This window comes from Panthera uncia, chromosome E3, assembly GCF_023721935.1.
Source record: "Panthera uncia isolate 11264 chromosome E3, Puncia_PCG_1.0, whole genome shotgun sequence".
NCBI classification, from domain to species: domain Eukaryota; kingdom Metazoa; phylum Chordata; class Mammalia; order Carnivora; family Felidae; genus Panthera; species Panthera uncia.
The window spans coordinates 34,968,119-34,995,620 of record NC_064815.1 but is presented as its reverse complement, the minus strand read 5'-3'; the positions used below and the strand labels follow the sequence as shown (position 1 = coordinate 34,995,620).

The following is a 27,502-nucleotide window of genomic DNA, read 5'->3' as shown; positions in this document are numbered from 1 at the left end:
GGCGGGCGGGGCGGGGCTCGGCATCCTCGGCGCCCCCGCCCGGGCTCGCCAACCGGATTGGCTCCCGGCGCCGGGAGCGCGCGAGGGCGCGGCGTGTAGAGCCGGGCGGGGGGCGCGCGCGGCGCCGCCGGCGGCCGCGGAGGAGCGCGGGGAGGAGGGCGCGGGGAGGGAGGAGGCGCCCGCCCGGCTCCCTGCAAAGCGGCCTTATTTATCTGGGCACTGCCTCAGCCTCCCCGGTGGGAGGCTCGGGCAGCCGATCCTCTCCCACCGGGGAGCTCCTCTCCGGGCGCGGCCGAGGGGGCCGGCCAGGCCGGGGCGCGGGGCGCGGCTGGGCCCTGCCGGCCAGGCCAGCACCTCGGCCGCCTCCCCGCTTCGCCAGCGCCCATGCCGGGCTCCCCATGACGAGAAGACGCCCGGCGGACAGCGTGGCATGAGCCAGGTGCCCGGGCCGAGGTAAGGTGTGTGCACCGGGCCAGGTTGTGGAGCGGGGAAGGGGCCAGGCCACGCCATCGCGGCGGCCACAATGAGGAGGGGGGAGGGGGCTTCGGACAGGGCCGCCAACACCCCCAGGGTCTCACATCCGCGCGGCCGCTTCCCAGGCGGAGGCCACTGAGCCTGTGGTCCTGACAGGCCCTCCCAGGGCTCCTGACCCCAGAGGCTGCCTGGTTGAAGCACGCTCCCCACAGCCACTGGACCAGGGCTGTGGGCCGGTGCCGCCCGACCATATCTCGGTGGAAGCAGAACTGCAGGCCCCCAGCCGGCGTGGCTGGGTGAGATCCTGGACCTCCTTTGAGCTCTGAGCTTCCCTCCCAGCACCACCAGCCCCTGGGCCTATGAGACAGGTGTTAGACACAGTTCCACTCCAGGAGCCATGTGGATGCATGGCGGGGGCCCAGTCTGCCCTGGACACCTGGGCCTGTGTGGAGCTGCCACCACAGCAGGAGGATGAGGGGAAAGGAGGAGGCTGGCCACGTGCCTGGTCCTGGAGGAGGGGTCGAGCCTTGGCCAAGGTTGGACGGCCTCAGAAGGGAAACCGGGCACTCTGAGACTTGCTAGGGTAGGGGTCTGGCCTCCCGGGATTTCAGGGGAGAGAGTCCCCCACCCATCACCCCAGAAGGAAAGCAGGCCTAGCTGTTGGAGCCTCGGGGAGCCCACGGCCCAGTGGCCACTCCTCCAGCCCCTCCCGGCCTCTGCACAGGAAGCCTTCCCTCCAAAGAGACAACAGATGGTGGATGCCGCTTCACCTGCCCACTCGGTCAGTCCCTTCCCGGTACCCGCCACCTCCCAGGCCCCTTCTTTCAGCCAACGCCTTTGAGCGGAGGCCTGGGCTGGGTCCCTGAGAGGGCAAAGGCTTGATGGAGACTTGCTGGCCTGGCAGGAGGTGGCCACAGGTCTGGACCAGGAGCTATGGGGACAAGGGAGATCCAAACCCCGGTCATAAACGTGGGCAGTGCAGGGCAGACTGTTCAGGCCCCAAGGGCCCGCCGTCTCCGCTACTTGGCTCCCCTCTTCCTCAGCCACCTCTCACTTGGGCCAGGCCTATAAGTACCCCTGATGCTGGGCAGGCTCTCTGGACAGGCGCTACCCTCCAGTTCACACCCACTTCCAGGGCACTTCAGCGAGTCCCCTCTCCCAATGGAAGAAGGACACAATTAGCCCTGAGGTAGGGGCACCTGGGGCCCTCGAGACCGCTGGCCCGGGCCCAGGAAGCCTGCGCTGCTGAGAGCCAGGGAGACATCTCACCCCAAGGTAGGGCCCTGCTCGGCTGCCCGTAGCCCCATCTTGTCACACGTGGGTGCTCGCTGCCATGCCTCAGAGGGGAAGAGTGGAGGTGGCAGTGAAGGAAGGCTCTGTGGGGTAAGTGGGTGGTTCAGAACCTTCCCCACCACTGGCAGGTTGGAGCCGCAGCCAGACCAGTCACAGAGGGTGGGCTTGGACCCCATCACTTCACTTGGTGGGGAAGAGGGGGAGGGTTTGAGACAGCCACCCAAAGAGGCAGACACTAGATGCCCCCAGTCTAGGCACTGGGGGGCTCATCCTCCAGAGCAAAAGAGCCAAGATGAGGCGTGGAGCCCAAGCCCATTCCCCAAGGTGCCCAGTCCCACATGGCCAAGCTGTCTTGAGCTTGACCGCAGGACTGGGTCTGATGAAGCACCCATTGGGTCTCTTTTGAAGCCATGTGCTCACTTCCTGGAGCCCCCGGGGCACGGGTGGGGCAGCCTGCGCCCCAGAAGCGTCTCTGGGCTGGGGGCGGGAAGGGAGTGCTGCCTGGCACATGTGCAAAGTGACAGGGATGTGAATGTGCCTGAGTCACGGGGCTTGTCATGGAGTTTGTCAGCCCGCACTGTGTCCCCAATCCCAAGCTGGTTGTCACCCCAGTCCCTGGGGATGTCACTGCAGATCGACCCGATGTGAATTTTTCGGGCTACCCACGCCCTGCCCAGCTCCATGGGCCTCAGTGTGCCGGGAGAATTGGTCAGTGCAGGTCCTATCAGGGCCAGACCCCTCCAGCATTCACGGTGGGCTATGTCAGAGTATCGGGGATGAAGGAAGAGATCTCGGAGTTGGGGGCCATGAGGAGTGGAGGGTTTCCTAGGCACGAGCAGTCCAAAAGAAGAGAGTCCTGCAGCTTGCAGCCTCTGGTGAGAGAGCAGGGGCATGACAGAGATAATGCTGGGGGAGACCACTAGCCTAAGGTCCCAGGCTGGGAGGACACAGGGGACAGGAGAAGCAGAACAGGGCAGAGGAAGAGGCCTCAGGAAGTGCACCTGGCCAGCGGCAGACCAGTTGGGGGCCCAGGGTCACCACCTGGACCTCAATGCCTAGCTTGGTCTTTGGAGGTCAGACAAACTGGGGTCAAATCCCAGCTTTGTGCACCTTTTGAAAATTCAGTCTCCGAGCCCCACTTTCCCCACGCCTGGTCAGGCAGTGTGTGAAGGGCTCAGACCAGCAATAGAGGAGTGGCACTGCGAAGAGCAGGGCAGGACCAGCTCCTCCCTCCCTTCTGGTGGCTCCTGTCCCCTCTCCCTGGATCTGGCCAGATTATGAGGGATGGGCAGGCAGCCTCCTTAACCCTGCAGCTCCCATAGTGGGGACTCAGCCAAAAAAGAGATGTGAGCCATCCTCTTCCCATGGGCCTGAATAATTGCAAGGCCCACCCTAAGCCCCTGGGTCTTGGGCGCCTTCTCAGAGACTCTGGCACCAACCCAACCCAGTGGCTGCCCTCACTGTGGACAGTGGCCTCTGCTACAACCAGGATTAACAAACTGAGCTACAAGCAGCTCCCCTACCATCCACTGCCCTCTTCTTCATCTGGCCTGTCTTCCATCAAGCCTCCTGGGCATCTGGCAGCCATATCCCTTTCTGCATGACCCTGCTGACTGCCATTATTCATTCATTCATTCATTCATTCATTCATTCAGCCAGCACTCAGAGGCCACTCAGTCATGGTGCTGCCTGTCTTCAAGAAGTCCTCAGCCAAGGGAAGAGACAGATGGATGGACAGTAATGACTGAGACCCTGGAGATGCTTTTTTTCAGGGCTGGGGAGTCCCGCAGGGGGAGACCGGGGTGGTGCTCACACTGAAGAATGGAGGGTGAGGAGCTGGCAGGATTAAGAAGTAGGGAGGCCAACTGAGCAAGCAGGGGGCCCACCATGCGCCCTGGGAGGGGATGAGGAATACAGAACAGGGGTTCTGGCTGGACTATAGGGCCATGGCTGGGGAGGAACCAGAGGCGAGGCTGTAAGGTGGACTTGCTAGGTCTCAGGGCCCAGTGACTTGGCCGCAAAAGAAGCAGTTCCTTTCAGAGCCTCAGCGTGGGCATCTGGAGACTATCGGCCTGGGAGCCACCAAGTTCTGGAGTCCTCCCAGGAACCTGGAGCCCCCGCAGCCTATCCCAGGAGGACCTCCTCCAGAATTCCGCTCCACACGGAGGCACAAGACACCAGGGGCTGAGGCTGAGAATAGTGCAAGTTTGGCCATCTTTTTAAAACGCCTCTTTTCCTAGCGTTAGCTCCTAGTGCTTAGTGCTAAAGGAGGAGGCAGACCACGTAAGACTGGCCACTGCCCCTTCCCCATCCTGACTAGAAACTCCGGGCAGGTCCTCTGAGCCCCAGTGCATGCAGTAGGGACAGGAACAAGTACCAAAGAGGTTGGGGTCTCGCAGCCCATCTGGCTGGGTGGGTGGGACCAGGCAGAGAGCCACTTGTCCCAGCCCCCTGCAAGAGACCCCCTGCCTAACTGACAGGAAGACTCATCTCTGACAGCAAGCTCGGTTCTCTCCTAAAGCCCTGACCCCTGGGCCAAGGTGTGGCTGTTTCCAGGTTTGAGCCACAGAGCGAGGATTGTCAGGCTGGGTCAGTGAGGCTGGAGTGTGCAGGTGGAGCCCAGCAGGACCATGGACAAGGTCAGGAGCTCAGAGCTGCTTCCGCTGAGAGGCAGCTCCAGGCGAAGGCACGGCAGAAGGGCTGACCCACTGGCAGGCAGGGCAGTGCCTTCTGGCCAGGGATGTGAGTGTGAGATAAGGGGCAGCCAGGCCTCGGACACCCCCACCCCCACCCCCACCCCCAGGAGGAGGCCATCCTCGACCTGGCCCCTCCCTCCCGTGGGCTCTCTTCACCCGCTGGCTGTTTTCACCAGCTCCACCCTGAGGCCTGAAGAGGGGATGGGACTGTGGGCGCGTGCAAATGTGAGCTCCAGTGGGGTGGATGGGGGGGGGGGGAGGGAAGAGCCCTGCAGATGCCCGGGGCATCCACGTGCACCCTGCCCCCCACCACCAACTCAGGCACTCCACGTGCACACCCGTGGCTGGGAGCATCTTTAACCTAAATCGGCACTGCTCTTGAGTTATTTCTCCCCTGGTGCCACCTCCGCCGCCTCCTCCGGATCTTGGCGGAGCGGGCGGCTTCTCGCCCCGCCCCGTCGCCTGCTGAGCTGGGTTTGCCGGGGCCGGCCCCCCTCCCCACCCCCACCAGCCGCTGTCCGCGGTGGAGCCCGCCGGGGCCTGGCCTCCGAGCACGCGCACAGCGGCTGGAGGGGCGCTGTCCATGGTGCTGCGCTCCGGGGCCGAGCCAGCCGCGCCTGGTCTGCGGGAAGCGGCCGAGGCCGGGTGGGCGGCGCGCCGTGAGCCCTGAGATCCTGGCGCCCGGCACCGGGGACACAGAAGGTATTCAGGCTGGGGCTGCCTCTCTGAACCCAGCACAGCCCACAGGAGGGAGTCGACAGGACAGCCACTCCCAGGAGTGGGCGGCCAGTCGTGGGCTTCACGCTGTCCCTCCATGAGGCACTTCTGATCCACAACGGTCTCCTCATCACATACTGGTTTTAAGAGATCTGGGGCAGCCCTCGTGTCAGGCTGCTCCCCCCGCCCCCCGCCCCAACACACACGGGGCTGACATGAAGCTAGTGGACATTCGGCGGACGTTGTTATGAATGTCGTGTTTTATCCAGTGTGAGGCTGCTACTATCTGGTCATGAGCTTCAGTAAAGGGACAGCCAAGGTTGGGGAGCCTCCCCTGGGGAGGGTGGGCCTGATGTGGACTGCCAGGCTGGGGGCTCATGGCTGTCAGAGCAGGAAGGCCTTTCAACCCAAAGCTGAGTTGGTAGCCATGAGGCCATGTGTTCCCATAGACCCCTGGTCCCAGCCCAGGTCAGCAACCCCTCCACAGATGTGGAAGGCCAGCAAGGGTTGTCCTGTCCAGGGCTTGGAAGCCAGTGGAGGCATGGTGCTGGGTAGAGCAGGGCAGGGTGGCTCACTTCCCTCCCTCCTAATGGCTCCTTACCCCTTCCCCTCAGGCTGGTCATGGGGTCCAGAAGCAACTTCCTCACCACTTTCCAAATGCTGACTGTGGGCCATACACTATGCTTAGCCCTTTTCATATGTTGTCCTGTGGGGGTGTATCACCCTTTCTCAGGCTCAAAAGTAAGGAAAGTGAGTCTCAGAGAAAAGTGCCTCACTGAGGCCACAGAGCCAGGGTGTGTGACCCCAGAGCTTGTATGGCTGAACCACTGGGTGCACTGCCTTTCCGTGGGATGTCTAGAGTGGGGCTGGGCGAGAGAAGATCTGGAATGTGGAGCAGATGGTGGTACTGTGAGGGTCCCCCTGCCCCCCTCTCCAGGGCTATCTGTGCTCAAAGCCATCTGCCACCCACTCACAACCTCAGAGCCCTGGTCGGGGGGGGGGGGCGCATTGGGGGGGTGGCTTCAGTCCCACCCTATGAGGAACTCTCTACAAATATGCTTCCACAGCCAGCTCTAGTCCAAGCCTCGACTCCACCACTTACTGTGGCCTTGGGCAAACAGTTCATGCTGCTTGATTTTCCTCATCTGTAACAATGGGCACGATCATCGTAGTACGATCCTCAACGGGTTAGATGGAGGATTACAGGACAGTATGTGTCCAGGGATCATTGTGCTGGCATCAGAGTAAACCTCGCCCTTTCTTTTGGGTAGATTATGAACCACAGAACCTCCAGTAGGCACTGACATTTTCAGGGGCTGGTGTGTGAGTCTCAGACAGGGTCCTGGAACCACTCCTCAGAGGCATGCCGGAACCCCACAGTGGAGATGCAGAGGCCACCCCACACCAGCTCCCTCAGTTTCCCAGTTCCTACCCGGGTAGAGGTAGGCCTGGCAGACACTGATGTTGGGCATCAGGGTAGTAAAGGTGAAGGGAGCAGTCACAGGCAAGTGTCTGTCTGTCGCCGCCTCTCTTCTCTCATCTCTAAAACGAGAACCATAGTACCTAGCTGTCAAAAAGATGTGAGTACTGGTTGAGCTCAGTGCGCATAGTAGGTGCTCAGGGAGTGTCATAGTCATGAACAGCCCTGATCTCACAGTCGGGGAAGGAGGGACTTGGATTCAGATCCTTTCTGTTGGGTGGTTCTGGGAGTGCCAGGGGAGGAGATGCCCTGGGATGGGAAGGAGCCCAGCCCTCCTGCGGCAGGAGACTCATTACCCCATCCTGGACCCTGTCTGCAGATCGAGCGAGGAAGATGTCGAGCCCGGGTGTGGACGGCGACCCCAAGCCTCCATGCTTGCCTCGAAATGGCCTGGTAAAGCTGCCGGGCCAGCCCAACGGCCTGGGTGCAGCCAGTATCACCAAGGGCACACCAGCTGCCAAGAACCGGCCCTGCCAGCCACCACCCCCACCCACCCTCCCACCGCCCAGCCTGGCTGCCCCACTGCCACGGGCTGCCCTAGCTGGGGGCCTGTGCCCCCCGGCAGGGCTCCCCCTTGGTGGACCAGCCTCAGTCCCAGTTCCTGGGCCCCCAGTGGAGCGGCCACCACTGGCCACAGATGAAAAGATCCTCAATGGCCTCTTCTGGTACTTCTCGGCCTGTGAGAAGTGCGTGCTGGCCCAGGTGTGCAAGGCCTGGCGGCGTGTGCTCTACCAGCCCAAGTTCTGGGCGGGCCTCACACCTGTGCTGCACGCCAAGGAGCTGTACAACGTGTTGCCTGGTGGCGAGAAGGAGTTTGTGAACCTGCAGGGCTTCGCTGCGCGTGGTTTTGAGGGCTTCTGCCTGGTTGGTGTCTCCGACCTGGACATCTGTGAGTTCATCGACAACTACTCCCTCTCTAAGAAGGGCGTCAAGGCCATGAGCCTCAAGCGCTCCACCATCACCGATGCCGGCCTGGAGGTGCGCCCCACCGGTGGCCTGGAAGGGACAGGGACGGGGTGGGCAGGGCCAAGCAGCAGCAGCAAATGAGCTGGGGGTGGGGGGAGGGAGGGTGCCCCCGGAGGAAACCCCAGGCATACAAGGAGCAAAGGAGCTGAGGGTGGTGCTGGTGCTCTGTGGATCATGTCTCTGGGGGAGGGGAAGCAGGACTGGTTACATAATTGGGGGGACCCAATCCAAAATGAAAATTCAAGTCCCTTGTTCAAAGATGGTTAAGAATTTCAAGACAGCAACATCAAAGCAATCAGTCAAGTGGGAGCCCCCTCTGAGCTCAGAGCCCTACATGCCTGTGAGGCCAGCCTTGGGTGGGGGGGGAGGGATGCTGCAAGGGAGCAGGTGCTCAGGCCAGAGGAGCAGCTGTGCAAGCTGCCCCTTCCCCAGGGCCAGGACTCTAACCATCAAATCCTTAGCACCAAGTGCTCTCCAGCCCCTGCTCTGGAGAGGCCCTGAGCTCCCAGGTCCCCCCCGTGCTCTGCCTCTTCTCTTAGAATGTGGTGGTGATGTGAGAAACACACTGTGAAGTGCACTTGTCCTGTTTTACACCCGTCTACACTCAAGAACACTGCTTTCTGCCCCTCATCGGGCTCCTTCCGCCCCCCCCCCCCATCCTCACCACGCCCTGCTGCCCGCAGGTGATGCTGGAGCAGATGCAGGGGGTCGTGCGCCTGGAGCTGTCAGGCTGCAACGACTTCACCGAGGCGGGGCTGTGGTCCAGCCTGAGCGCCCGGATCACCTCGCTGAGCGTGAGCGACTGCATCAACGTGGCCGACGACGCCATTGCGGCCATCTCGCAGCTGCTGCCCAACCTGGCCGAGCTGAGCTTGCAGGCCTACCACGTGACGGACACGGCGCTGGCCTACTTCACAGCACGCCAGGGCCACAGCACGCACACGCTGCGTCTGCTCTCCTGCTGGGAGATCACCAACCACGGCGTGGTCAACGTGGTGCACAGCCTGCCCAACCTCACCGCGCTCAGCCTCTCCGGCTGCTCCAAGGTCACCGACGACGGCGTCGAGCTCGTGGCCGAAAACCTGCGCAAGCTGCGCAGCCTTGACCTTTCGTGGTGCCCGCGCATCACCGACATGGCGCTCGAGTACGTGGCCTGCGACTTGCACCGCCTGGAGGAGCTGGTGCTGGACAGGTGCGCGCGACCCCCACGCCCGGGCAGTGGGGTGCGGGGGGGGGGTGCGGGGGGCGGGGCGGGGCCTTCTGAGCGGGGAGCCTAGACCAGTGGAGCGACCTGTAGCGGAGTGGCGCTGCCGCGTGATGGGGAGTGGGTTGAGGACGGACGCTCACAAACCCGGGATCCAGAGTGGCCCTGTAACAAGGGTGGGGCTGAACCGCCCCCCCCCCCCAGGAACGGGTGGTGCCACCAAGCAGCCAGGGTGGGGGTTGGGGGGGACCTGGCTGGGGAGAGTCTGTGGAAAGGGAAGCGCTCTCATCTGTGCCGCCGGAGGGGAGCTTCAGGCCTGGACCCGCCGGGAAAAGCAGGAAGGGGCGGAGCTGAGGGGCGGGGTGTTTCAAGGTGGGCAGCGCCCCTCTGTTGCACCCACAGGTGTGTACGCATCACGGATACTGGCCTCAGCTACTTGTCCACCATGTCGTCCCTCCGCAGCCTCTACCTGCGATGGTGCTGCCAGGTACCCGCCCTCCTCGCCTCCGAAGACTGGGGAGCGGAGGTGGGGGACTCGGCCCTTCCCGGCCGCTCAGCCCGCTGCCCTGATCCCGGAAGGGTCAGAGGAAGTTTGGGTCCCTCCACACCTAGCGCGCGACATAGGCCGAGCGCCCGGACTCCCTGGGACCCTCAGCGCCACTCCCCCGCTGCCTCCTGGCTCCTTGGGAGGCCGAGAAACCCCCTTTTTGAGCCCTGCCCCCCTGCCCCTCCAACAGCTCCAGGCCCAAGGCCTGACCCTAGAAGTGCCCCCCACCCTCCCCGCCAGGGCGAGACCGGAGGTCGTTAACCCGCCCTGCCCTCCCGCCCAGGTGCAGGACTTCGGGCTGAAGCACCTCCTGGCCATGAGGAGTTTGCGGCTCTTGTCTCTGGCAGGTGAGACCCCACCCGCCCCCACCTAGCCCTGCCGGGTCCCTCGCGCCGATTCATACCTGGGGCTGACTCCCCGGGTCCCAGGGCCCGGTCCGGAGGGAGACGCCGGGCGAGCTCCGCCGGCCCCGCACTCAGCCGCCGCCTCGCCTCCCGCCCGCTGCAGGCTGCCCGCTGCTGACCACCACGGGGCTGTCGGGCCTGGTGCAGCTGCAGGAGCTGGAGGAGCTAGAGCTGACCAACTGCCCCGGGGCCACCCCCGAGCTCTTCAAGTACTTCTCGCAGCACCTGCCCCGCTGTCTCGTCATCGAGTAGCGCGGGCCTCCCCGCCCCCGGCGCAGGAAGCCGCCACGCTCCGGGGCGGGACGCCTTCTCCCGGCCCTGCCCTCAGGGGAGCCCTCGCGCCTGCGGCCCAGCGCGGGAGGCAGGGCGAACCTAGTGACCGCCCGGCCCCCGCGCCCCTCCTGGCCCCGCCCGGGCGGGGAGGGGCGGCGGGCGGGCCCAGCCCCACGCACGCACGCACACTCGGGGACTCTGTGCATGCCCCTCGTGCCCGCACTGCACGCCCGCCCTCCACCGCACCACAGCCGCCTCCATCATTCGTCCACCCGCTGGGGGCGGGGGGGTGGGGCCGGGGCTCGGTCCTAGGGGGCGCTTTAAGCTCTCCTGACCGCCGCCCTTACCACCTTCCCCGCCACACCCCGCTCTGTCTCCCCGCTGTCCCCCCATCTCGGGCAGGGCCCGGAGGGATCGAGGGGAGCTGAGTCCCCCAGGACACAGGGGCCAGAAGAGCCCCAAGGGCTTCCCGCATCTTCCACTGCACCGCGCCTGAGGCCCTCGGAGGGGTGCGAGGGGAAACAGGCCACCGCCAAAGCCATGGCCCGCCAAGGAGCCCAAGTCCCTCCCGCCCGTGCCCCACCTCATGCCAGCCTGACCCCATGAGACCTCCCCTTTTCCTGGCCACTGTATGAGGCAGTCCCCTGCTCGCCCCATCCCCCACTGGCAGGTCTATGGGTCCCTGGGCCAGAATGGGGTGGAATTGGGTTGAGGGAGGGACAGCCCTGGCTGACAATGATATTGGTGTAGTCAACATTAACCGAGCCGGCTGCAGCTTACCTCAACCCCGGCAGGACACCACCACCTTGAGAAACCACAAGCTGGAGCGACCCTCAGGCCCTGCAGGCCTTGCAAACAGCCCTGGGTGGACCCCACACCAGTCCCTGTAGCCAGCTAGGCCCAGCCTCCTCAGCGCCACATTTTATCCTGGGCAGGTCTCTGTCAGGTGGAAGCTGGAAAAGCGGGCCCCAGCCAAGGCTCAGGATCAGTGCCAGCCAGCAACTCCAATCTTACGGTGGCCAGCACACCCTCAGCATCCAGAGGAGGGAGGGCTCCTTTCTAGCTGCCCCCACCCCCTCCCCAGCTTCCCAAACCTCTGCCTGCCCAAATGGGCTCTCGCCATGTTCTGTCCAATCCCAAGACATACGGAAGTCCTGGGGATGCTGGCACATCTTGGCAATTGCTGAGGAGGGGGCTGGGACCCCTTTCCATCCCAACCTTGAGCCCCAGGAAATACAGTGCCCACACCCAATCTTGGGACACCCCCTGTCTGGTTGGAAGAAAGTAACCAGTTTCCAGAGAGCCAGAGAGTGAGCGAGAGAGAGCGAGCGAGAGAGAGAGAGCGAGAGCGAGCGAGAGAGCGAGAGATGCTGTTGAAGCAGAGAAACAGTTCAACAGCCCAAAGATTTCCCTGTCCTGGAGTGCCCACAGGAAGCTCCGGGGCTGAGGTGGTCAGGAGCCAGTTTCTTCAGCCCCTCCTCCCCACGGCTCCCTAGTGGGGAGGAGGCAGCTGTCCATTTGTCCAAAGTATTAATGCAACTGAAGCTGTGATATTTCCAACGACTGTAGGAGGAAAAATTAAGGGGAGAGAGGAAAACAAAACAAAACCAACCAACCCCTAAAATCATTTTCTTATTGTACATAACGACCTCATTCTCCTGTATATGCGGAAGATATAACCTTATATTTGGTAAGTGTTTCTTGTGCTATTTTATCACGTGACCTGTTTATAAAAATATATATTAAAAAAGTTGTAAAAACACGTGTCTGAGTTGTTTTTAGGTCATCCGACCGTGGCAGGGGAAGGTGTATCTGCCCAGGGTGGCCCAAGTCTCTGGACTCTTGTGCACCGCTCAACTCATCACACTTTCTGGTTCTCTCAACACGCAGAGGTTGGTGCCACTATGCAGACTGGGAACACAGCAGTGACCAGTACAGACGGTCCCTAAGCTTTCATTGCTTTGGGGAGGAGAGAATGATACCAAAGTCATTACGTATAAGATTAACCTCAAAATATCTAGAATCTAGTCCATCCTTCCAGAAGGGCAAAAATGAGCCCTGTTTCGTGCATTGGGTAACTGAGGTTAAGAGGGGGGCAGGGATGTCCTATAATCATACAGTACAGCAAGGACCGAACAGGACTCAAAACCAGGAAAGAAAGGACGGCTCAGAGAGGGTCATTCGATTGCCCGGGGGTGGTGTGAACCAGCAGGATCTGTCAGGCACCGGAGTTTGTGGAGACCAAGACAGGCATGATCCCTGCCTGATACACACTCGTGTGCCACACGCCATGACCAGTAAACGAAGGAATGCGTTTTGACAAGCACTGTGGAGGTGACAGTGACTGGAGAGGCCACATGTTAGATGTGGGGGCCGGGGAAGGCCTTTGACAACGAGATACTTATGCCGAACCCTGGAGCGTGGAGAAGACGCTTTCTGCAGAGCGGAGAGTGCAGAGCAGTCGCGTGGCCCGGACAGGAAAGAGCTCGGTGGGCTGGAAGAAGCGGTGTAAGCGGCCGTTGCTGGAAGTGCGCCAGGAGAGACGGAGGCCGGGAGTCTGGGGGTTATTCCTAGAGCGGTGGGGAGCCCTGTGGACTTAGACCAAAGAGTGGTACCTGGCGGCTGTGCGGGGCTCAGATCGGGGGGAACGAGGTGGGTCCAGGGGAGGAGAGTGAGGAAGGAGGTGGAGACGACTGCAGGGATTCGGGACTCGTTTAGGGATGGCTGGACTTGCTGGCGGAGAGCGAGCACCAGCATCAAAAGACCAACCGCTGAGGCGGAACCGCGGGAACGCATGGCAGCGCCTCTCCCACAGTTCGGGACCATCCTTCCGGCTGCACCAACTCGGCTCCCTCATCCGGAACGCTTGCAGTGAGGTGCCCGGTTCCGCTGAGGGGCTGACAAGCACGGACCACTTCCGGCGAGCAGGTGGGCGGGAAAGAGAAGGGCTGCTTCCGGTCTGGCGCTTCCGGCCAGGCCCGCCCGGCAGTTTTAGGCGATGGCTCCGGTGCCGGCGGAGGGAGAGGCTTCTCCGATCCCTCCAGCGGTGTTCCCGCGGCCTCCCCGGCCCCGCGCGCGCCACTCTCAGCGCTCCGCGCCGCCGGGGTCTCCTGCCTCCCGTCCGGCCAGACCCCTCAGGCTCTTTACCCGGCTTGGCCCTTGAAGTCCCGTCGGTGGCCGCCGCGCCCCTCTGGCCCTTCCGCCTCTTCCCTGGAGGCCCTGAGACGGACTGTGGGGACTACTTCGCATCCTTGCAGGCACTGACTGACCGAAGGTCCAGTAACCACCCGGGTCTGACTGTTGGGGGATGGAGCGGGGACCAGGGCTGGCACTGACCGGGTAGGGTCTCCCCACAAGTCAGACGTGTCTCCTGAGGGGCGGTGAACGGTCCTGGATTGGCTCCCCAAGACTGACCGGCCCAGGACTAAGCAGCTTGGGGGGGACCCAACCAGGGTGGCGGGTCTGGACTGACAGGCCCCTCCTGGCTGACCAGGCCAGTCCACTTGACGGGCCTCGTGTCCCCACCCCCCCCCCCGGGCAGCCATGGAGAAGATGTCCCGAGTGACCACGGCCCTGGGTGGCAGCGCGCTGACGGGCCGCACCATGCACTGCCACCTGGACGCGCCGGCCAATGCCATCAGTGTGTGCCGTGACGCCGCCCAGGTGGTCGTGGCGGGCCGCAGCATCTTCAAGATCTACGCCATTGAGGACGAGCAGTTTGTGGAGAAGCTGAACCTGCGTGTGGGCCGCAAGCCCTCGCTCAACCTGAGCTGCGCCGACGTGGTCTGGCACCAGATGGATGAGAACCTGCTGGCCACGGCGGCCACCAACGGCGTGGTGGTCACGTGGAACCTGGGACGGCCGTCGCGCAACAAGCAGGACCAGCTGTTCACAGAGCACAAGCGCACGGTGAACAAAGTCTGCTTCCACCCCACCGAAGCCCACGTGCTGCTCAGCGGCTCCCAGGACGGCTTCATGAAGTGCTTCGACCTCCGCAGGAAGGACTCTGTCAGCACCTTCTCTGGTGAGGCCCTGGAGGTGGTCGGGCAGGTGGAGAAGGGCACCATGTGCATCTAGAGTCTTCAGGTGTGCTCCCCGAGAGCACTGCCAGAGTGGCTGAGGGTCAGCATGGGAGCAGGGGGCGTGGGATGAGGGAGAGCCTGAGCAGACTGCGGCCAACCTGGGCCGCTGAGCGGACGCTTTGGTTTGCTGCCTCCTCTTTTCCTGCCTCAGAGCCCCGGGCCGCTTCACTGAATGAAGGAAGCCACGGGGACCTCCAAGGTCCCCAGCTCAGGGATGAGAGGAGGCGGAGTATGCTGCCTGCCCCTGCCCCCCAAGTTCTTTTCCCAGCAGGCCCAGCTCCTCCGCCACTGGCTCAAGGCCAGCTGGCCCATTCACCCTGATGAGACCAAGTGCGGCACAGGGCGGAGCCCTCGGTCGCCTCAGAGAATTGGGGGGCCTCCTAAAGCACCTGAACTACCTGCGCTGTGAAAAAGCTGGAGTCTTTGAAGGCTCTTGGTGTGCTGGTCCAGGGGGTGGATGTGGACCGTTAAGGTCTCCGGTCCCTGGAGCTGACCCGGCACTCCACCTCAAGGCGAAGGGATGGGGCCGAAGCTGGGGCACCCTCGGGGGAGTGCAGACAGCCCAACAACGCTCAGTGCTCCGATGGCCAGTCCGGAAGGCAGGCCGCAGCTTTGTGCAAGGGCTCACGTCAGATGCAGGATCCAGGGAAAGTCGAGGTCGTGTTTCTGCTTCGGAAACCACATGATGCCTGGCATCCTGCTCCCTGACCTGATCTACCCGAGCTCCTCTGTGAAGCCTCTGCCCACCACCGCCCACCCTAGGCAGGCTTAGGGGTGTTTACTCCGCCTCCTAGGCTTCCCGGCCTTGGTCATGGGCAGCCATGTGACTGCAGTCCAGTCACTCGAAGGCCGCCACACCTGGCTGCCCTCTCTCCTGGAGCCTCCTGTGGGCTGGCTCTCTCACCTTCTCCCTCCATGGATGTCGACAGGCCAGTCTGAGAGTGTGCGGGACGTCCAGTTCAGCATCCGAGACTATTTCACCTTCGCCTCCACCTTTGAGAACGGCAACGTGCAGCTCTGGGACATTCGGCGGCCTGACCGCTGTGAGAGGATGTTCACAGCCCACAATGGACCTGTCTTCTGCTGCGACTGGCACCCTGAGGACAGGTGTGGGGAGGGGTGGGGAGGGGAGGGCGGTGGCAGTAGGGTGGGATGGATGGGCTCATGGAAGGGCTGCCTCAGAACCTGTGAGGCAGAGAGCGGGGAGCCCTCCCACCCCTGGAGAGGATGCTGAGGGTTTCACGGACCTATTGCAGGGGCTGGCTGGCCACAGGTGGGCGTGACAAGATGGTGAAGGTCTGGGACATGACCACGCACCGCGCCAAGGAGGTGCACTGCGTGCAAACCATCGCCTCGGTGGCTCGAGTCAAGTGGCGACCCGAGTGCCGCCACCACCTGGCCACCTGCTCCATGATGGTGGACCATAACATCTACGTGTGGGACGTGCGCCGGCCTTTCGTCCCGGCTGCCATGTTTGAGGAGCACCGCGACGTCACAACGGGCATCGCCTGGCGCCATCCACACGACCCCTCTTTCCTGCTCTCCGGCTCTAAGGACAGCACGCTGTGCCAACACCTGTTCCGTGATGCCAGCCAGCCTGTTGAGCGCGCCAACCCCGAAGGCCTCTGCTATGGCCTCTTTGGGGACCTGGCCTTTGCTGCCAAGGAGAGCCTAGTGGCCGCTGAGTCTGGGCGCAAGCCCTACGCTGGCGATCGGCGCCACCCCATCTTCTTCAAGCGCAAGCTGGACCCTGCCGAGCCTTTTGTGGGCCTCGCGTCCAGTGCTCTGAGCGTCTTCGAGATAGAGCCTGGCAGTGGCAGCATGAGCTGGTTTGTGGACACGGCCGAGCGTTATGCCCTTGCTGGTCGGCCTCTGGCTGAGCTCTGTGACCACAATGCCAAAGTGGCTCGGGAGCTTGGCCGCAACCAGGTAGGCGGGGTGGCCCCAGAGGCCATGGGCTCCCAGGGGCCATGACCTTGGGGGTTCCTCCGACTGTTACATCCAAACCCTTTCAGGGATTGAGCACTCAGCTCTGGCTGCTCCCACCACCAGCCGTCACCCTGGTAACAGGGTGCCCAGTGCCCTGCCGTGAGCCCGAGGCCAGTGCCATCCTCTGGCTGCAGGTCTCGGGTGTTATGGGGTTCAAGTGCCCTCTTGTGGCTCGTTTTTGCTTTTGGATTTCCCAAGCTGTCCCCGCTCTGCAGAGGTGCATGCAGCCACCCTCGTCTCCCTGGGTCAGCAGGCTCATTTTCGTGTTGGCTGCCTTCAATTTCTGCTTTTGTCTATTCCCCTGTAGGAAGGAGGCTAGAATTTTTGCCTTTGGCATAGGCCTCAGTTTCCCCCGCTTGGGGTGGGCCAGGGTGCTAGGTCCCTGGGGCAGCTGAACACTGAGAGGTTGTGATTCCATCTGGGCGTGGGGGGGGGCGGGTGCTGCATGGGGCACCAGGGACCCAGGCTCCTTGTAAGTGCCTGGTGGCTGCTCCTAGGTGGCACAGACCTGGACCATGCTACGGATCATCTACTGTAGCCCTGGCCTGGCGCCTGCCACCAGCCTCAACCACAGCGTGGGCAAGGGCAGCTCTTGCGGCTTGCCACTTATGAACAGGTAGACGCCTGGGGGTGGCTCTCCACAGAGGGTGGGACCGTTGGAACCCATCTACCCATCAGCCCTCCCTGTCCCCAGTTTCAATCTGAAGGATATGGCCCCGGGGTTGGGCAGTGAGACCAGGCTGGACCGTAGCAAGGGTGACACACGGAGCGACACGGTGCTGCTTGACTCCTCAGCCACACTCATCACCAATGAGGGTAGGCTGAGGGGCGGGCAGGGGGTTGATGGGAGTGGGGCCAGGGCATCCCAGAACCAGCCGCCTCTGGAACGCCCACCCTCCCTTGTGGGCAGATAACGAAGAGACAGAGGGCAGCGATGTGCCCGCAGACTACCTGCTGGGCGACGTGGAGGGCGAGGAGGACGAGCTGTACCTGCTGGACCCGGAACACGCACACCGTGAGTGGGGGCCAGGAGAGTGGGGTTGGGAGGCAGGGCCGGAGGCTCAGACCCTGCCTTCCCTGCCCCTGCCTTGCAGCGGAGGAGCCCGAATATGTGCTGCCCCAGGAGGCCTTCCCGCTACGCCACGAGATCGTGGACACTCCACCTGGCCCCGAGCACCTGCAGGACAAGGCCGACTCGCCCCACGTGAGCGGCAGCGAGGCTGATGCGGCTTCCTCAGCTCCCATGGACTCCTCCTTCTCGCTCATCTCGGTATCACACGCCCTCTACGACAGCCGCCTGCCGCCTGACTTCTTCAGCGCCCTGGTGTGCGACATGCTGCGCTTCTACGCCGAGCAGGGCGACGTGCAGATGGCCGTGTCCGTGCTCATTGTGCTGGGTGAACGCGTGCGCAAGGACATCGACGAGCAGACCCAGGTGGGTGACCGGGTCTCCGGGAGGGCCTCCCTGCCACCCCCAGACCTGACCCCCCGCACGTCTGCCTTCACCTGCACCCGGCGCGCTCAGGGTGAAGCCCACAGCGCGCCCACCTCCCGGCCTCTTGCCTCCCTCCCCTCTCCGCACCGCCAGGAGCACTGGTACACGTCCTACATCGACCTGCTGCAGCGCTTCTGCCTCTGGAACGTGTCCAACCAGGTGGTCAAGCTCAGCACCAGCCGCGCCGTCAGCTGCCTCAACCAGGCTTCCACCACCCTGCACGTCAACTGCAGCCACTGCAAGCGGCCCATGAGCAGCCGTGGCTGGGTCTGTGACCGGTGCCACCGCTGCGCCAGCATGTGTGCTGTCTGCCACCACGTGGTCAAGGGTCTGTTCGTGTGGTGCCAGGGCTGCAGTCACGGCGGCCACCTGCAGCACATCATGAAGTGGCTGGAGGGCAGCTCCCACTGCCCTGCGGGCTGCGGCCACTTGTGCGAGTACTCGTGACCCATCTGCGCTGGGCCCGGGGTGGGTGGGGCTGGGCGTGCGAACCAAATAAAGGACGCGGGAGCCGCGGTCTGAGGCTGCCTGTCACCCCATCGCGCCGCCGACGGCCCGGTTTTTCCGCGCTGGGCGACCGGGGTGGGTAGATGGCCTCGTCGCCATGGGAACTGGCGGGGGTGGGGCGTGGCCCTAGCCCGGGTCGGGTGGCCTTCGCTCCGCCTTCGAAAATACCCTTCCTTCCGGGGCGGGCCAGAGGAAGGTGCTTCCGGGCCGTTGCCGCGACGACGGAGTTCCCGGCATGCCTCGCGGCGGCGGGCTAATGGCGTCGGGGGCGCGGCTGCAGTTACTGCTCGCGCTCTGGATGCTGGCGGCTCCGGCCCGGCCGGTGGCCGCGGACGCGGGCGACGGAGGGTGGTGAGCGGCGGGGTCCGGGCGCGCGGTGGGGCCCGGGGCACGCGGTGGGGCGGGCTGACCGGCTGTGCCCGCAGGCAGCGACGCGGGCCTGGGGCGGCGGCGGCGTTGGCGGAGGAGGAGCGCTGTGTCGTGGAGCGTCGGGCCGACCTTAGCTACTCCGAGTTCGTGCAGCAGTACGTCCCCCCCTACCCCCCCGGAGCGCCGATGTCGCGCCCTTTCTGGCCCGCCCGTCCTCCCTTACCTCCCAAGATCTATTTGAACTAACGCGTGGGGGCTGGAGCGGGCAGGCGCGAGTCAGACTTGGCCGTGACTCTTGCCCCTTGTAGCTACGCCTTTTCCAGACCCGTCATCCTCCAGAGGCTCACAGACAACTCGGTGAGTGCTGGCGCCCCTCCTGGCCACTTTCCGCCCTTGCTGGGCCCAGCCCTTGAGTCTTCTCCTCACCCCCTTAGAGGTTCCGGGCCCTGTGCTCCCGTGAAAAGCTGCTGGCCTCGTTTGGGGACAGCGTGGTACGGCTGAGCACTGCCAACACCTACTCCTACCGGAAAGGTGAGCTGCCCCACCCTGCCTGCCAGCATCTTGCAGGCGGTCCCAGCCAGTCCTGACCAGCCCCTGTCCCGCAGTGGACCTGCCCTTCCAGGAGTATGTGGAGCACCTGTTACACCCCCAGGATCCTACCTCCTTGGGCAACGGTGAGTGGGCTTTGGTCGGCCCTGGGGTGGGGTGGGAGGGAATGGGGGCATTGGAAGTACTCGGGTGCCAAAATTCCTGCGTGTCCTGTGTTCTTTGCTGGCAGACACTTTGTATTTCTTTGGGGACAATAATTTCAGCGAATGGGCATCACTTTTCCAGCACTATTCCCCACCCCCATTCAGCCTGTTGGGTACCACAGCTGCTTACAGCTTTGGAGTTGCAGGTGGGTACCTTGCAGGAGCAGAGGGCATGGGAGAGAGGGAGGGGGTGGGGAGACTACAGGCTGGGTTTGGTTAGCGACTGCCGGTAACTCCACAGGAGCTGGTTCTGGGGTGCCTTTCCACTGGCATGGGCCCGGCTTCTCAGAGGTGGTCTACGGCCGCAAGGTCAGCACAGGATGGGGGCTGAGGCTTGGGGCTCGCTGACTGCAACACAGAGTGACCTTGCTGCTCCCGCCCCCAGCGCTGGTTCCTGTACCCCCCCGAGAAGACACCGGAGTTCCACCCCAATAAGACCACACTGGCCTGGCTTCAGGACGTGTACCCAGCCCTGGCACCATCTGAGAGACCCCTGGAGTGCACCGTCCAGGCTGGCGAGGTCAGTAGGTGACAACAGGAAGGGGCCTCCGGGCTGGACCAGCTGTCACTAACTCATTTCTGTGCCCCGCGTCCGTCCCCCACCAGGTGCTGTATTTCCCTGACCGATGGTGGCACGCCACACTAAACCTGGACACCAGTGTTTTCATCTCCACCTTCCTCAGCTAGCCAGAGCGGGCGGCTGGTGAGCCCCGCACACACCAGCACACACCCCTATTAGTGCTCACAGATTTTATTACAGGACAGTGGTGGCGGCAGCCCACCCTCACCTGCTGTTTCTGGCCCAGACAGGTGGAGGTGGGGTTCATGGTCCAGCAGCAAAACTGATGAGGGTGGGGGTGGGGACACTGGGGCAGGGATCTAGGGACACAAACTATGTACAGGGACTGGGAGCTACTGCCCCAAGGCCCTCCTGGGCCAGGATACTAGGCACGGCGGGCTGCCCTTGCGCTCGCCCGGCCTCAGTAGTCCTCCACCCAGCCGTTCTCAGAGATGAACGCATCAATGACCTCTTTCATGGCCAGGTTCGGGATGAGCTGTTCCTGGGTCAGGGGGCTCCGGGTGACAGGGTCAAAGTGACCCACACGCTGCAGTGTGCAGTGACAACAGGGTCAGAAAGCGCTCAGTGCTTATGGGTCCTGCTCCCAACACCTGTGGGCCCTCACCTGCAGGTGCTCCTCGATGTCCTTGCGGTCGTAGGTGATGCCACTGGGTGTGATGCACGGCTCCCGCATGAGCTCAAAGCTGATCTTGCCACACAGGTAGTCGGGGATGTCTCGCTTCTACAGCACAGACCGTCCAGTCAGGCACCAGGAAGGGGACGCCGCTCCGATGCCTGCTCCCCAGCGCCAGAGGACCTACCCGGGCTTACCTTTCTTTTCTCATCCACCTGGGAGAAAAGCTCATCCATGTCTGCTAAGTACTTGTCCTGCGAAGAAGCAAGCAGCTACGCGTGGGCCAGACGCCCCATCCCCCTTCCCCAGGCACAGGCCCCCTCCCACCACAGGCACGCGGTCTGGCGCACACCCACACACGGGCTGGGGCACCCTCACGTGCTTGGCCTCGATGCAGGCCTGCTGGGCCCGAACGTGGCTGTCGTCCTCATCACCCTCGTGGTTCCTCTGGCATTCTTCCAGCTCCCTGGGGGTCAGCCAGGAGCTAGTCAGAAATGGGTCTGGCCAGGAGAGGCCACGCTCCACCCACACCTTGTTCAGGTTTCATTTCCCTCCATCTCCCGCTCGCCCGTGTCGGCCTTCAATAAACACTCGTGTTCTTGGCTCCGGATCAGCCCGAGAGTGCTGACTTGAGAGGGGGTGGGGGGCGCGCGGAGCCTGCCACTTGCACAGCTCACCTCTCCCGCTCGGCCACGATAAGCCGGGTGAGGTAGGAGTGCAGCTCGTTCTCCTGGTGGATGCGCCGCTCCTCAATGCTGTTCCAGCGCTTCTTCTTGGCGATGCGCAGGGCACTAGGGATGTCATCCCCAAAGTTGAGCCGCTGCTCCTTGGCGAGGTTGTAGGCTGGGGGGAGAGGGGCTTCAGGTCACCTGGCCAGACGATCCACCTGGTCCCAGGCACCCCTACAACCTAATAAGCAGTAGGCCCACCTCGCTGCAGGTTGGCAATGGCCTCATCGTAGCTCTCCATCTCCAGCTGGCATTGTCCCAGGAAGAAGTGTGCCTTCACAGACTGCCCGTCCAGCTCCAAGGCCCGCCGACAGTCTGCTAGGGCCTGCTCGTGCTGCTGCATCTTCAGGTAGCACAATGCCCGGTTGGTGTAGTACACTGCCACCAGAGGATTCCGGGTCTGGGGACCAAGGCCGGGCCAGCCAGCGTGAGGAAGTGAGCTCTGCGCGCCCCACTCTGTCCTAAACCCTATCCCGGTTTGGAACCCACGGCGAGAATCAAGACATCAGAAATTTCTGAGTTTCAAAGCTCCTGCGTGCTAAAGATTAGCGGACGGTGCGCTCCCGGTCCCAAGGCCTGCCTGAGCCCACCTTCTTGCCTCCCACGAAATGTTGCCGAGATAAATTTCCGAGCCCTGTGGAGATCCCCAGCTTTGGGCCTGGAGTTCTCAAGGAACAGGGATCCCTCGTCCGCTGCCCGGGAACCTCAAGCACCCCTGAAGCCCCACTCGCCATACTTCTCCAGCAAGCAGCGCTGGGTGGAGAGCAGCGGCCTTGACACCTTTGGAATAAGAGCATCGCTAAACTCTCAGGGCCCAAACGTCCGCGCGTACGAGCCAGGACCCTCCGAAGGCCCGGGGCCCGAAGTCGGGGCCCCGCCCCCTCCCCTGGCCCGGTCGCAGATCCCCTCCCCGGCGCGGGTGCACTCACGATGGCGCGGCCGTAGCAGGCCGCCGCCTCCGGGTACTTGCGGCCCACGAAGAGCCGGTTGCCCTGCTCCTTGAGCTCTTGCGCGCTCGGGCTTTTTTCGGGGCTTCCGCCGCCGGCGCCCAGCCGCGCGCCGCCTTCCTTCTCCTCCTTGCCCTTCATGGCGCCGCGCGGCACAGCCTGGGCTCAGCTCCCAGGCTCCGCGTCTGGCCAACCCAGCGCCCGCAGCCCGAGCCCGCAGCCCGAGCCCGCGATCCGCTCGGGCCCGGTCCAGCGATCCGCCACCGGAACTTCCGGCCGCGGTGGGCGGGGACGCGTGTGCGTCCGACGGGCTGCGGGGGTGGGGCCGGCTGGAGCATGCGCTCGAGGCAAAGCGACCCGCGACTTCGGAAGGCTACGGAAGCGTCAAGAGTAACCGGGGCTGATGTCAGCCCCGCCCCGCCGAGGCCCCGCCCCGCGCGTGAACATGGCGGCTGTCCGCGGGCAGTGGGGCCTGAGGCCTCCAGCCGCCGGGCCGTGGTCCCGGCGCTCCACTGCGCGGTGCTGCGGGCGCGCGGGGACCGCCAGAGCGGCTCGAGGCCCTGGGCCGATGGTAGGGCGGACCACCCCCGATGCCCGAGTCTCCGTCACCGCCCTTCCCCAGGTGTCGAGAGAGGAGTGTCCGCGGCCACCGAGGGCCGAGCGGAGAAGCACGTGACACGGGACGAACTGGAGCGGCTGCCGGCGTGCAAGCGGGTGGTGAGGGCTTCCCACGTGTGGGGCGGGGCCTCGCGGCGTGGGGGCGGGCCCCCCGGGTGAGGTCCACCACCCGTGACCCCCAACCCGATCTGCCCCGATCTGGCCGCGGAGGGGCCGCTGCCCGAGCCGGTGGTGCAGCGCTCGGCCGGCGCCCTCCGCCTCCAGGCCGACGTGCGGGCAGCCGTCACGGAATTGTGGGCCTCGCGACTGCCTCGGGTTGGTCGGAAGAGCTGGGCGCCCCGGCGGGGTCGCGAGACCGGGCGTGTTAGTGACCCTGTCTGTAAAGTGAGCCCAGGGCCACGTCCATGACACTTGGGGATCCCTAGGAACGGCAGCCCTACGCCGAGGTCGTCCGGACGCTGGCGGGGCATGAGGGCTGCCCCTTCACTGCCCATAACCTTCCTGGCTGCGGGAGCTCCAGAGGCGGCAGCCTTCACGTCCGAAGGCCGCAGTGGCCGCGGTGCCGGACCAGCCAGCGCTGCAGTACGCCCACAAGTCCTAAGTGTTGCACCTGAGCCGGGTGCAGAACCACGCCGCAGCCCTCAGCAGAGGGGAGGGGCCCGTCGGAAGGCAGGGAGGGCATCCAAGGCCCTGGTCAGGCTGGCGAATGCACGGCTGTACAGCATAGACTGGCCAGCGTCCCGGGGCCCCAAACTGCCTCTGCCCCTCCCTAGATAGTACCTGAGGGCTGTGGACCCCTCACCGTGTGCAGACAGCACTACGGACGTGGGCTGTGGGGCAGAAGCTGTGCCCAGACCTTGGCCCCAGCCTGGCCACCTGAGGACACCGTGCCAGCCAAGAAGAGCAGGACTCAGGCTGAGTGAACTTGGGTGTGGCCCAGGGCCTGCACCTGCCCGGTAACCTCAGGCCACAGGTTTCTCTGGGTGTGAGCTGGCCAAGGAGGAGGCTGGCTGCTGCAGGAACTCAATAAACGCTTGCTGAACTCTCACCTGACTGTGAGGACCACCCCACTCCCCCCTGCCCCCCCTACACAGCATACGAGTGCAGAAGAGTGAGGGAGGAGCCCGAGCTGTCCACATGGAGGGAAAGGCCCTTACGGTCTGCTCAGCGAGTGGGAAGGAGGCCAGGCCCGCCCTCAGAGCCCTGGTGCAGCCACCTGGTGCTGTGTAAAATATTTATTCGTTTTCCAAAAAGGCTCAGACCGCAAATCGTGGTGGGGAGGCTGGGGCAGGGTCTCCTCCAGGGCCACACTTGGGGACCTCCACTGCCTGGCCAGGCAGTCCTACCTCCCCAGGCCCGGGAGGGGGTGGCCAGGGCCGATGTAAGGCTTGGCCTGGACACCACGGGCTACAGGACCCACCGGTCCCCACGGAGGACAAGCAGTCTTGAGATGTACATTCACAGCGGACGGACACGCGGGCTCGCCCGGTGGCCGGCCCACACACGCCCGCACCCTGGCCTGTGTGGCCCTGAGGAGCCCATCAGGGTGGTGGGGGGATGTGGGCGCCTAGCAGGTCATAGGCGAAGACGTTCCAGAAGATGGCAAAGAGCAGGAAAGTGCCGTAGGCAAGCAGCACCACCCACCAGCCGCACTGGTCCCGAAGCCGCTCCTCATAGCTGCGCAGGATGGTCAGACCCATGCTGACCCCGACCACTGCACCTGCCAGGTGTGCCATGAAGCTGGGCTGTGGGCCTGAGGCAGGCAGTGGTGGGGAAAAGCGGAGCCACACGGCCCGGCCCACCTCGGAGCTCACTGCAGAGAGAGGCAGCAGGTGGGAGGCACCCTGGCCTTAGGCTGAGGCCCCCCAGCCCCCTGACCCCCTACTTACTGCACACCAAGGCCAGCACCATCCTCAGCAGCTTGTAGGGACACCTCATCCCAGCCCAGTTCTGACGGAGCGTGAGACAGAGGCTGTGAGACAGGCCTCGTGGGCCCCTCCCCACGCCCGCCCCACAGTCTGCCCTATTACCATGACGACGTTGGCCAGGTGTGCCGAGCACAAGGCGTAGACCCCACCAGAGCCCCCCACCACAGGGGCCCGCATGTCGGTAATGGAGACAGTCAGGGAGCCTGTGTGAGCAAAGGGAGAGCAGTGAGGGTGAGGCTCACCAGTGACCAGGCCAGGGGGCACGTGCCTGCCTCACCTGCCAGCACGCCGGCCAGGTAGAGCAGGCTGATGCGGAGCAGACCGTGCACCATCTCCAAGGGCACCCCGATCATCAGCTGCAGGAGCGCGTTGAACCCCAGCTGCTCCAGGCTGGCCGTGTGGGCGTAAACAGACGTGAGGGCAGCGGTCAGGCCACCAGCCCCGGCCTCGAGGGCCTGAGTCCTCCTGACGCCCTCAGAGAGATGCCAGAGGCGGGCCCGGACTCACCCGACGTGCATGAACATGTAGGTGAGGAAGCGCCAGGCTCGAGCACGGTGGCCGGGATGGTACACGAGGGGGCTCTTCATGTACTCAGGGTGGTAGGTCTGCAGCACCCATTTGTTGAGACGGGCCCCGTAGCACAGGAACACGATGATCTGGGAGACAGAGGGGTTAGGGCCAGGCGAGGCCAGGCACGGGGGCGGTTCCCAGAGTGGTGGACAGGTGGGCACACCTGGGCAAGGGTGACCGAGGCCATAAACACGGGGGGTGGGCAGCTGCGGTGCCGGTAGAAGTACCAGTGGCGGTCCACCTCCCGGGGCAGGATCTCGTAGGCGACGTAGCGCACAAACCGCTTGTAGACGCCCAGGCCTGGCTCATCCAGCAGCCCGTCCCGGGGCAGGGCCCTCTGTCCGTTGGCGATGGCCCGCTTAAAGCTGCTTGAGCGTTTACTGCTGATCTGGGGGGGGGGCGCCCTAAGCATGGGCCACCGTACTCCCTGCCCACCCACCCCCAGCCACCCTGCCCCCTCGGCCCCACCCAGCTTCTGGCAGAGTCTGAGGCCCTGCCCCAAGTGCACACCCCTCCCTGGTGGGAAGGGCAGGGAGTGAGGGCTGCCCGCCCACCCCACTCTGGCCAGGGCACTGTGCCTGTCAAGGCCTGGGCCCGTACCCTTGCTGTTTGCCCGTTATGGCACTGACCAGGTCCACCAGCTCCTGGTAGCAGACCTGGCCCCGCTCGTTGCTCTGGGCCAAGGCCACCAGCATGTCCAGCTTGGCTGGGTCCAGAGGCAGCTCATGGCTGTGCACCAGGCCAGTGAAGGTGTCCGCACCGATGAAACCTGTGTTCTCAGGGTCCAGCTGCTGGGGTGGGGGGGGGCCGCCGGCCAAGGCTTGAGGGTGGGTCAGGCCAGCTGGGAGAGGCAGGCTCCAAGCACCCTGAGACCAGACCTCTGTACCCACGGAGTCCCCGGAGCCGCCAGGACACCAGTGCCTGGGTCCCAGGCCTTCAGCTCCTACAGCTCTCAGGGGCCTCCCCGCCTCATTTCTGCCCTGCCCATCCTCCTGGAAGGATAGGACCAAGGTCTGAGCACAATCTCCCTCCCTCCTGTACCTCCCCAGGCTCCCTGGTCTGGCTGGCCCTCTCCTGGGGTCTCACGCAGGGGGGCCGAGGTCGTGGGGGAGGGGGCTTGAGAGGCTGGGCGCCAGGCGGGGGCTGGACCGCGGCTCTCTGGGAGCTCCGTCGCCTCGGCCCACCCCAACGTTGGGCCGAGGGCTGCGGCGGGGGCGGTGCCGGCGCCCCCCACCCACCCCACGCACCTGCTCCTGGATAAGCTGCAGCAGCGAGCTCCTGTCCATAGAGCCAGGCGGGGCCGGGGGCCGGGGTCGGCGGCCGCGGCCGGAAGGGGCTGCTCTGCGGAGGACTCCGCTCCGCCCCGGCCCGCCCGCTCCGCCCGCTCCGTTCGGCGCCGCGTCACCGAGCCAGAGCCGCCCGCCCCCGCGCGCACGCTGCCGCCGCCCGCCCCGCCACGCGCGGCCGGGACGCGCGCGCCCTGCCTGCGGACGCGCCGCCGGCAGGAACAGCCGCGACCGGAGCTGGGGTCGCGCCGCCACGCTTGCTGCCGTCCCGTCCCGGGGCCGCTCGTTACGCGGGGAAGCGACTGGGAAACTGAGTCACAGGGCAGCGTCCGGATCCCTCCCTCGCGCGCCCCTCTGCTCCGGGCCTCAGCGCTGAAGCCACCTCCTCGGGGAAGCCTTCCTGACCACCGCACTGCCTGTGAGTCCTTACCGGGCCAGGGCTCCCTTGAAGGTGCCGGCAGGCCCGCCAGACACGCTTGCTCCCAGGCGTTAAGAACGCACCACAGCCCCTCCGTGTGGGAACCAGGTCCAACAGGGCAACTAGCAGGAGTCCGGCAGGCTCAGTGCGGCTCTCTTTGCTCAGCCCGTGGAGGCTGAGCCCCAGCACCCGTCTGGGCCTGGAGGCCCCTGACCACTCCTGCAGCCACGATGCTGCAAGGCAGGACCTCCAGTTCCAGTTCACTGGGAGCCGAGACAGACCCATGGGCATTGGGGCAGAGCCCCCAGCACACGAGGCTGCAGCTGGCTAGGAAAGGTCGCTACTTTCTGGGGACGGCAAGTAGAGCCCTCTAGCAATAGAGGTGACAGAGACCAAAGGAATGTGTCGTCACAGCAACCCCAGTGGCTAGAAAGAGCATCCTGCCCCACCCTAAGGCAGGTGAGAGCTGCCCCTGTGGGCCAGCGGGCCGGAAGGCTGGCAGGCATGTTGGAAGGACAATTTCGGAGTCAACCCCAGACGCTTCAGCAGGCCTGAGCCTCCCCGTG

At 64.3% G+C, this 27,502-nt stretch overlaps 5 protein-coding genes across 14 annotated transcripts; 3 read left to right on the top strand and 2 right to left on the bottom strand.

Annotated features, from left to right (window-relative positions):
• The first annotated feature begins 6,871 nt into the window (after positions 1-6,871).
• FBXL16 (F-box and leucine rich repeat protein 16) lies at positions 6,872-10,062 on the top strand. The gene is made up of 5 exons (XM_049639350.1): positions 6,872-7,638; positions 8,310-8,818; positions 9,233-9,317; positions 9,661-9,724; positions 9,885-10,062. The coding sequence occupies exons 1-5, from the start codon at positions 6,994-6,996 to the stop codon at positions 10,031-10,033; spliced, it is 1,452 nt and encodes a 483-aa protein (XP_049495307.1). The 5' UTR covers positions 6,872-6,993; the 3' UTR covers positions 10,034-10,062.
• Positions 10,063-12,998: 2,936 nt separating this feature from the next.
• Positions 12,999-18,165, top strand: WDR24 (WD repeat domain 24). Its single transcript, XM_049639099.1, has 8 exons — positions 12,999-14,078; positions 15,066-15,243; positions 15,393-16,065; positions 16,623-16,741; positions 16,820-16,941; positions 17,036-17,140; positions 17,220-17,560; positions 17,714-18,165. Exons 1-8 carry the CDS (start codon positions 13,598-13,600, stop codon positions 18,065-18,067), a joined length of 2,373 nt encoding a protein of 790 aa, XP_049495056.1. The 5' UTR covers positions 12,999-13,597; the 3' UTR covers positions 18,068-18,165.
• A 94-nt stretch (positions 18,166-18,259) lies between these two features.
• Positions 18,260-21,051, top strand: JMJD8 (jumonji domain containing 8). 4 transcript variants are annotated; one of them, XM_049639109.1, is made up of 10 exons: positions 18,260-18,478; positions 18,553-18,651; positions 18,805-18,853; positions 18,931-19,027; positions 19,102-19,170; positions 19,275-19,394; positions 19,490-19,557; positions 19,634-19,768; positions 19,855-19,951; positions 20,529-21,051. In XM_049639109.1, exons 1-9 carry the CDS (start codon positions 18,363-18,365, stop codon positions 19,933-19,935), a joined length of 834 nt encoding a protein of 277 aa, XP_049495066.1. In that variant the 5' UTR covers positions 18,260-18,362; the 3' UTR covers positions 19,936-19,951; positions 20,529-21,051. The 4 variants fall into 4 exon arrangements, 3 of the variants coding, with proteins under 3 accessions (XP_049495066.1, XP_049495065.1, XP_049495067.1); XM_049639108.1 differs by having other exon boundaries at positions 19,469-19,557; XR_007459660.1 differs by lacking the exon at positions 18,931-19,027.
• Positions 19,984-22,257, bottom strand: STUB1 (STIP1 homology and U-box containing protein 1). Its single transcript, XM_049639107.1, has 7 exons — positions 22,099-22,257; positions 21,371-21,569; positions 21,119-21,284; positions 20,820-20,907; positions 20,639-20,695; positions 20,433-20,549; positions 19,984-20,354 (listed from the first exon to the last, which is right to left on the bottom strand). Exons 1-7 carry the CDS (start codon positions 22,255-22,257, stop codon positions 20,229-20,231), a joined length of 912 nt encoding a protein of 303 aa, XP_049495064.1. The 3' UTR covers positions 19,984-20,228.
• A 1,697-nt stretch (positions 22,258-23,954) lies between these two features.
• RHBDL1 (rhomboid like 1) lies at positions 23,955-26,657 on the bottom strand. 7 transcript variants are annotated; one of them, XM_049639103.1, is made up of 8 exons: positions 26,480-26,657; positions 25,862-26,023; positions 25,396-25,620; positions 25,170-25,318; positions 24,940-25,052; positions 24,765-24,865; positions 24,624-24,684; positions 23,955-24,454 (listed from the first exon to the last, which is right to left on the bottom strand). In XM_049639103.1, exons 1-8 carry the CDS (start codon positions 26,516-26,518, stop codon positions 24,276-24,278), a joined length of 1,029 nt encoding a protein of 342 aa, XP_049495060.1. In that variant the 5' UTR covers positions 26,519-26,657; the 3' UTR covers positions 23,955-24,275. The 7 variants fall into 7 exon arrangements, with proteins under 7 accessions (XP_049495060.1, XP_049495057.1, XP_049495058.1 ...); XM_049639100.1 differs by having other exon boundaries at positions 23,955-24,547; positions 26,480-26,655; XM_049639101.1 differs by having other exon boundaries at positions 23,955-24,547; positions 25,862-26,020; positions 26,480-26,655.
• Positions 26,658-27,502: the final 845 nt, after the last annotated feature.

What these genes read in the sequence shown, in the direction of transcription:
- FBXL16 (XM_049639350.1), top strand. Translation starts at nt 6,994, where the DNA reads ATGTCGAGCCCGGGTGTGGACGGCGACCCCAAGCCTCCATGCTTGCCT. An exon ending in ACCTGCGATGGTGCTGCCAG is followed by an intron (nt 9,318 to 9,660) that starts GTACCCGCCCTC and finishes CCTCCCGCCCAG; the next exon opens with GTGCAGGACTTCGGGCTGAA. An exon ending in GCGGCTCTTGTCTCTGGCAG is followed by an intron (nt 9,725 to 9,884) that starts GTGAGACCCCAC and finishes CGCCCGCTGCAG; the next exon opens with GCTGCCCGCTGCTGACCACC.
- WDR24 (XM_049639099.1), top strand. Translation starts at nt 13,598, where the DNA reads ATGGAGAAGATGTCCCGAGTGACCACGGCCCTGGGTGGCAGCGCGCTG. An exon ending in CTCTGTCAGCACCTTCTCTG is followed by an intron (nt 14,079 to 15,065) that starts GTGAGGCCCTGG and finishes GGATGTCGACAG; the next exon opens with GCCAGTCTGAGAGTGTGCGG. An exon ending in CACACTCATCACCAATGAGG is followed by an intron (nt 16,942 to 17,035) that starts GTAGGCTGAGGG and finishes CCTTGTGGGCAG; the next exon opens with ATAACGAAGAGACAGAGGGC.
- JMJD8 (XM_049639108.1), top strand. Translation starts at nt 18,363, where the DNA reads ATGCCTCGCGGCGGCGGGCTAATGGCGTCGGGGGCGCGGCTGCAGTTA. An exon ending in GACGCGGGCGACGGAGGGTG is followed by an intron (nt 18,479 to 18,552) that starts GTGAGCGGCGGG and finishes CTGTGCCCGCAG; the next exon opens with GCAGCGACGCGGGCCTGGGG. An exon ending in GCACCGTCCAGGCTGGCGAG is followed by an intron (nt 19,769 to 19,854) that starts GTCAGTAGGTGA and finishes GTCCCCCACCAG; the next exon opens with GTGCTGTATTTCCCTGACCG.
- STUB1 (XM_049639107.1), bottom strand. Translation starts at nt 22,257, where the DNA reads ATGAAGGGCAAGGAGGAGAAGGAAGGCGGCGCGCGGCTGGGCGCCGGC. An exon ending in CCTGCTACGGCCGCGCCATC is followed by an intron (nt 21,570 to 22,098) that starts GTGAGTGCACCC and finishes CTTGGTCCCCAG; the next exon opens with ACCCGGAATCCTCTGGTGGC. An exon ending in AGGTGGATGAGAAAAGAAAG is followed by an intron (nt 20,550 to 20,638) that starts GTAAGCCCGGGT and finishes TCTGTGCTGTAG; the next exon opens with AAGCGAGACATCCCCGACTA.
- RHBDL1 (XM_049639100.1), bottom strand. Translation starts at nt 26,518, where the DNA reads ATGGACAGGAGCTCGCTGCTGCAGCTTATCCAGGAGCAG. An exon ending in TGCAGCTTATCCAGGAGCAG is followed by an intron (nt 26,024 to 26,479) that starts GTGCGTGGGGTG and finishes CCCCCACCCCAG; the next exon opens with CAGCTGGACCCTGAGAACAC. An exon ending in GGTGCTGGCCTTGGTGTGCA is followed by an intron (nt 24,548 to 24,623) that starts GTAAGTAGGGGG and finishes CTCTCTCTGCAG; the next exon opens with TGAGCTCCGAGGTGGGCCGG.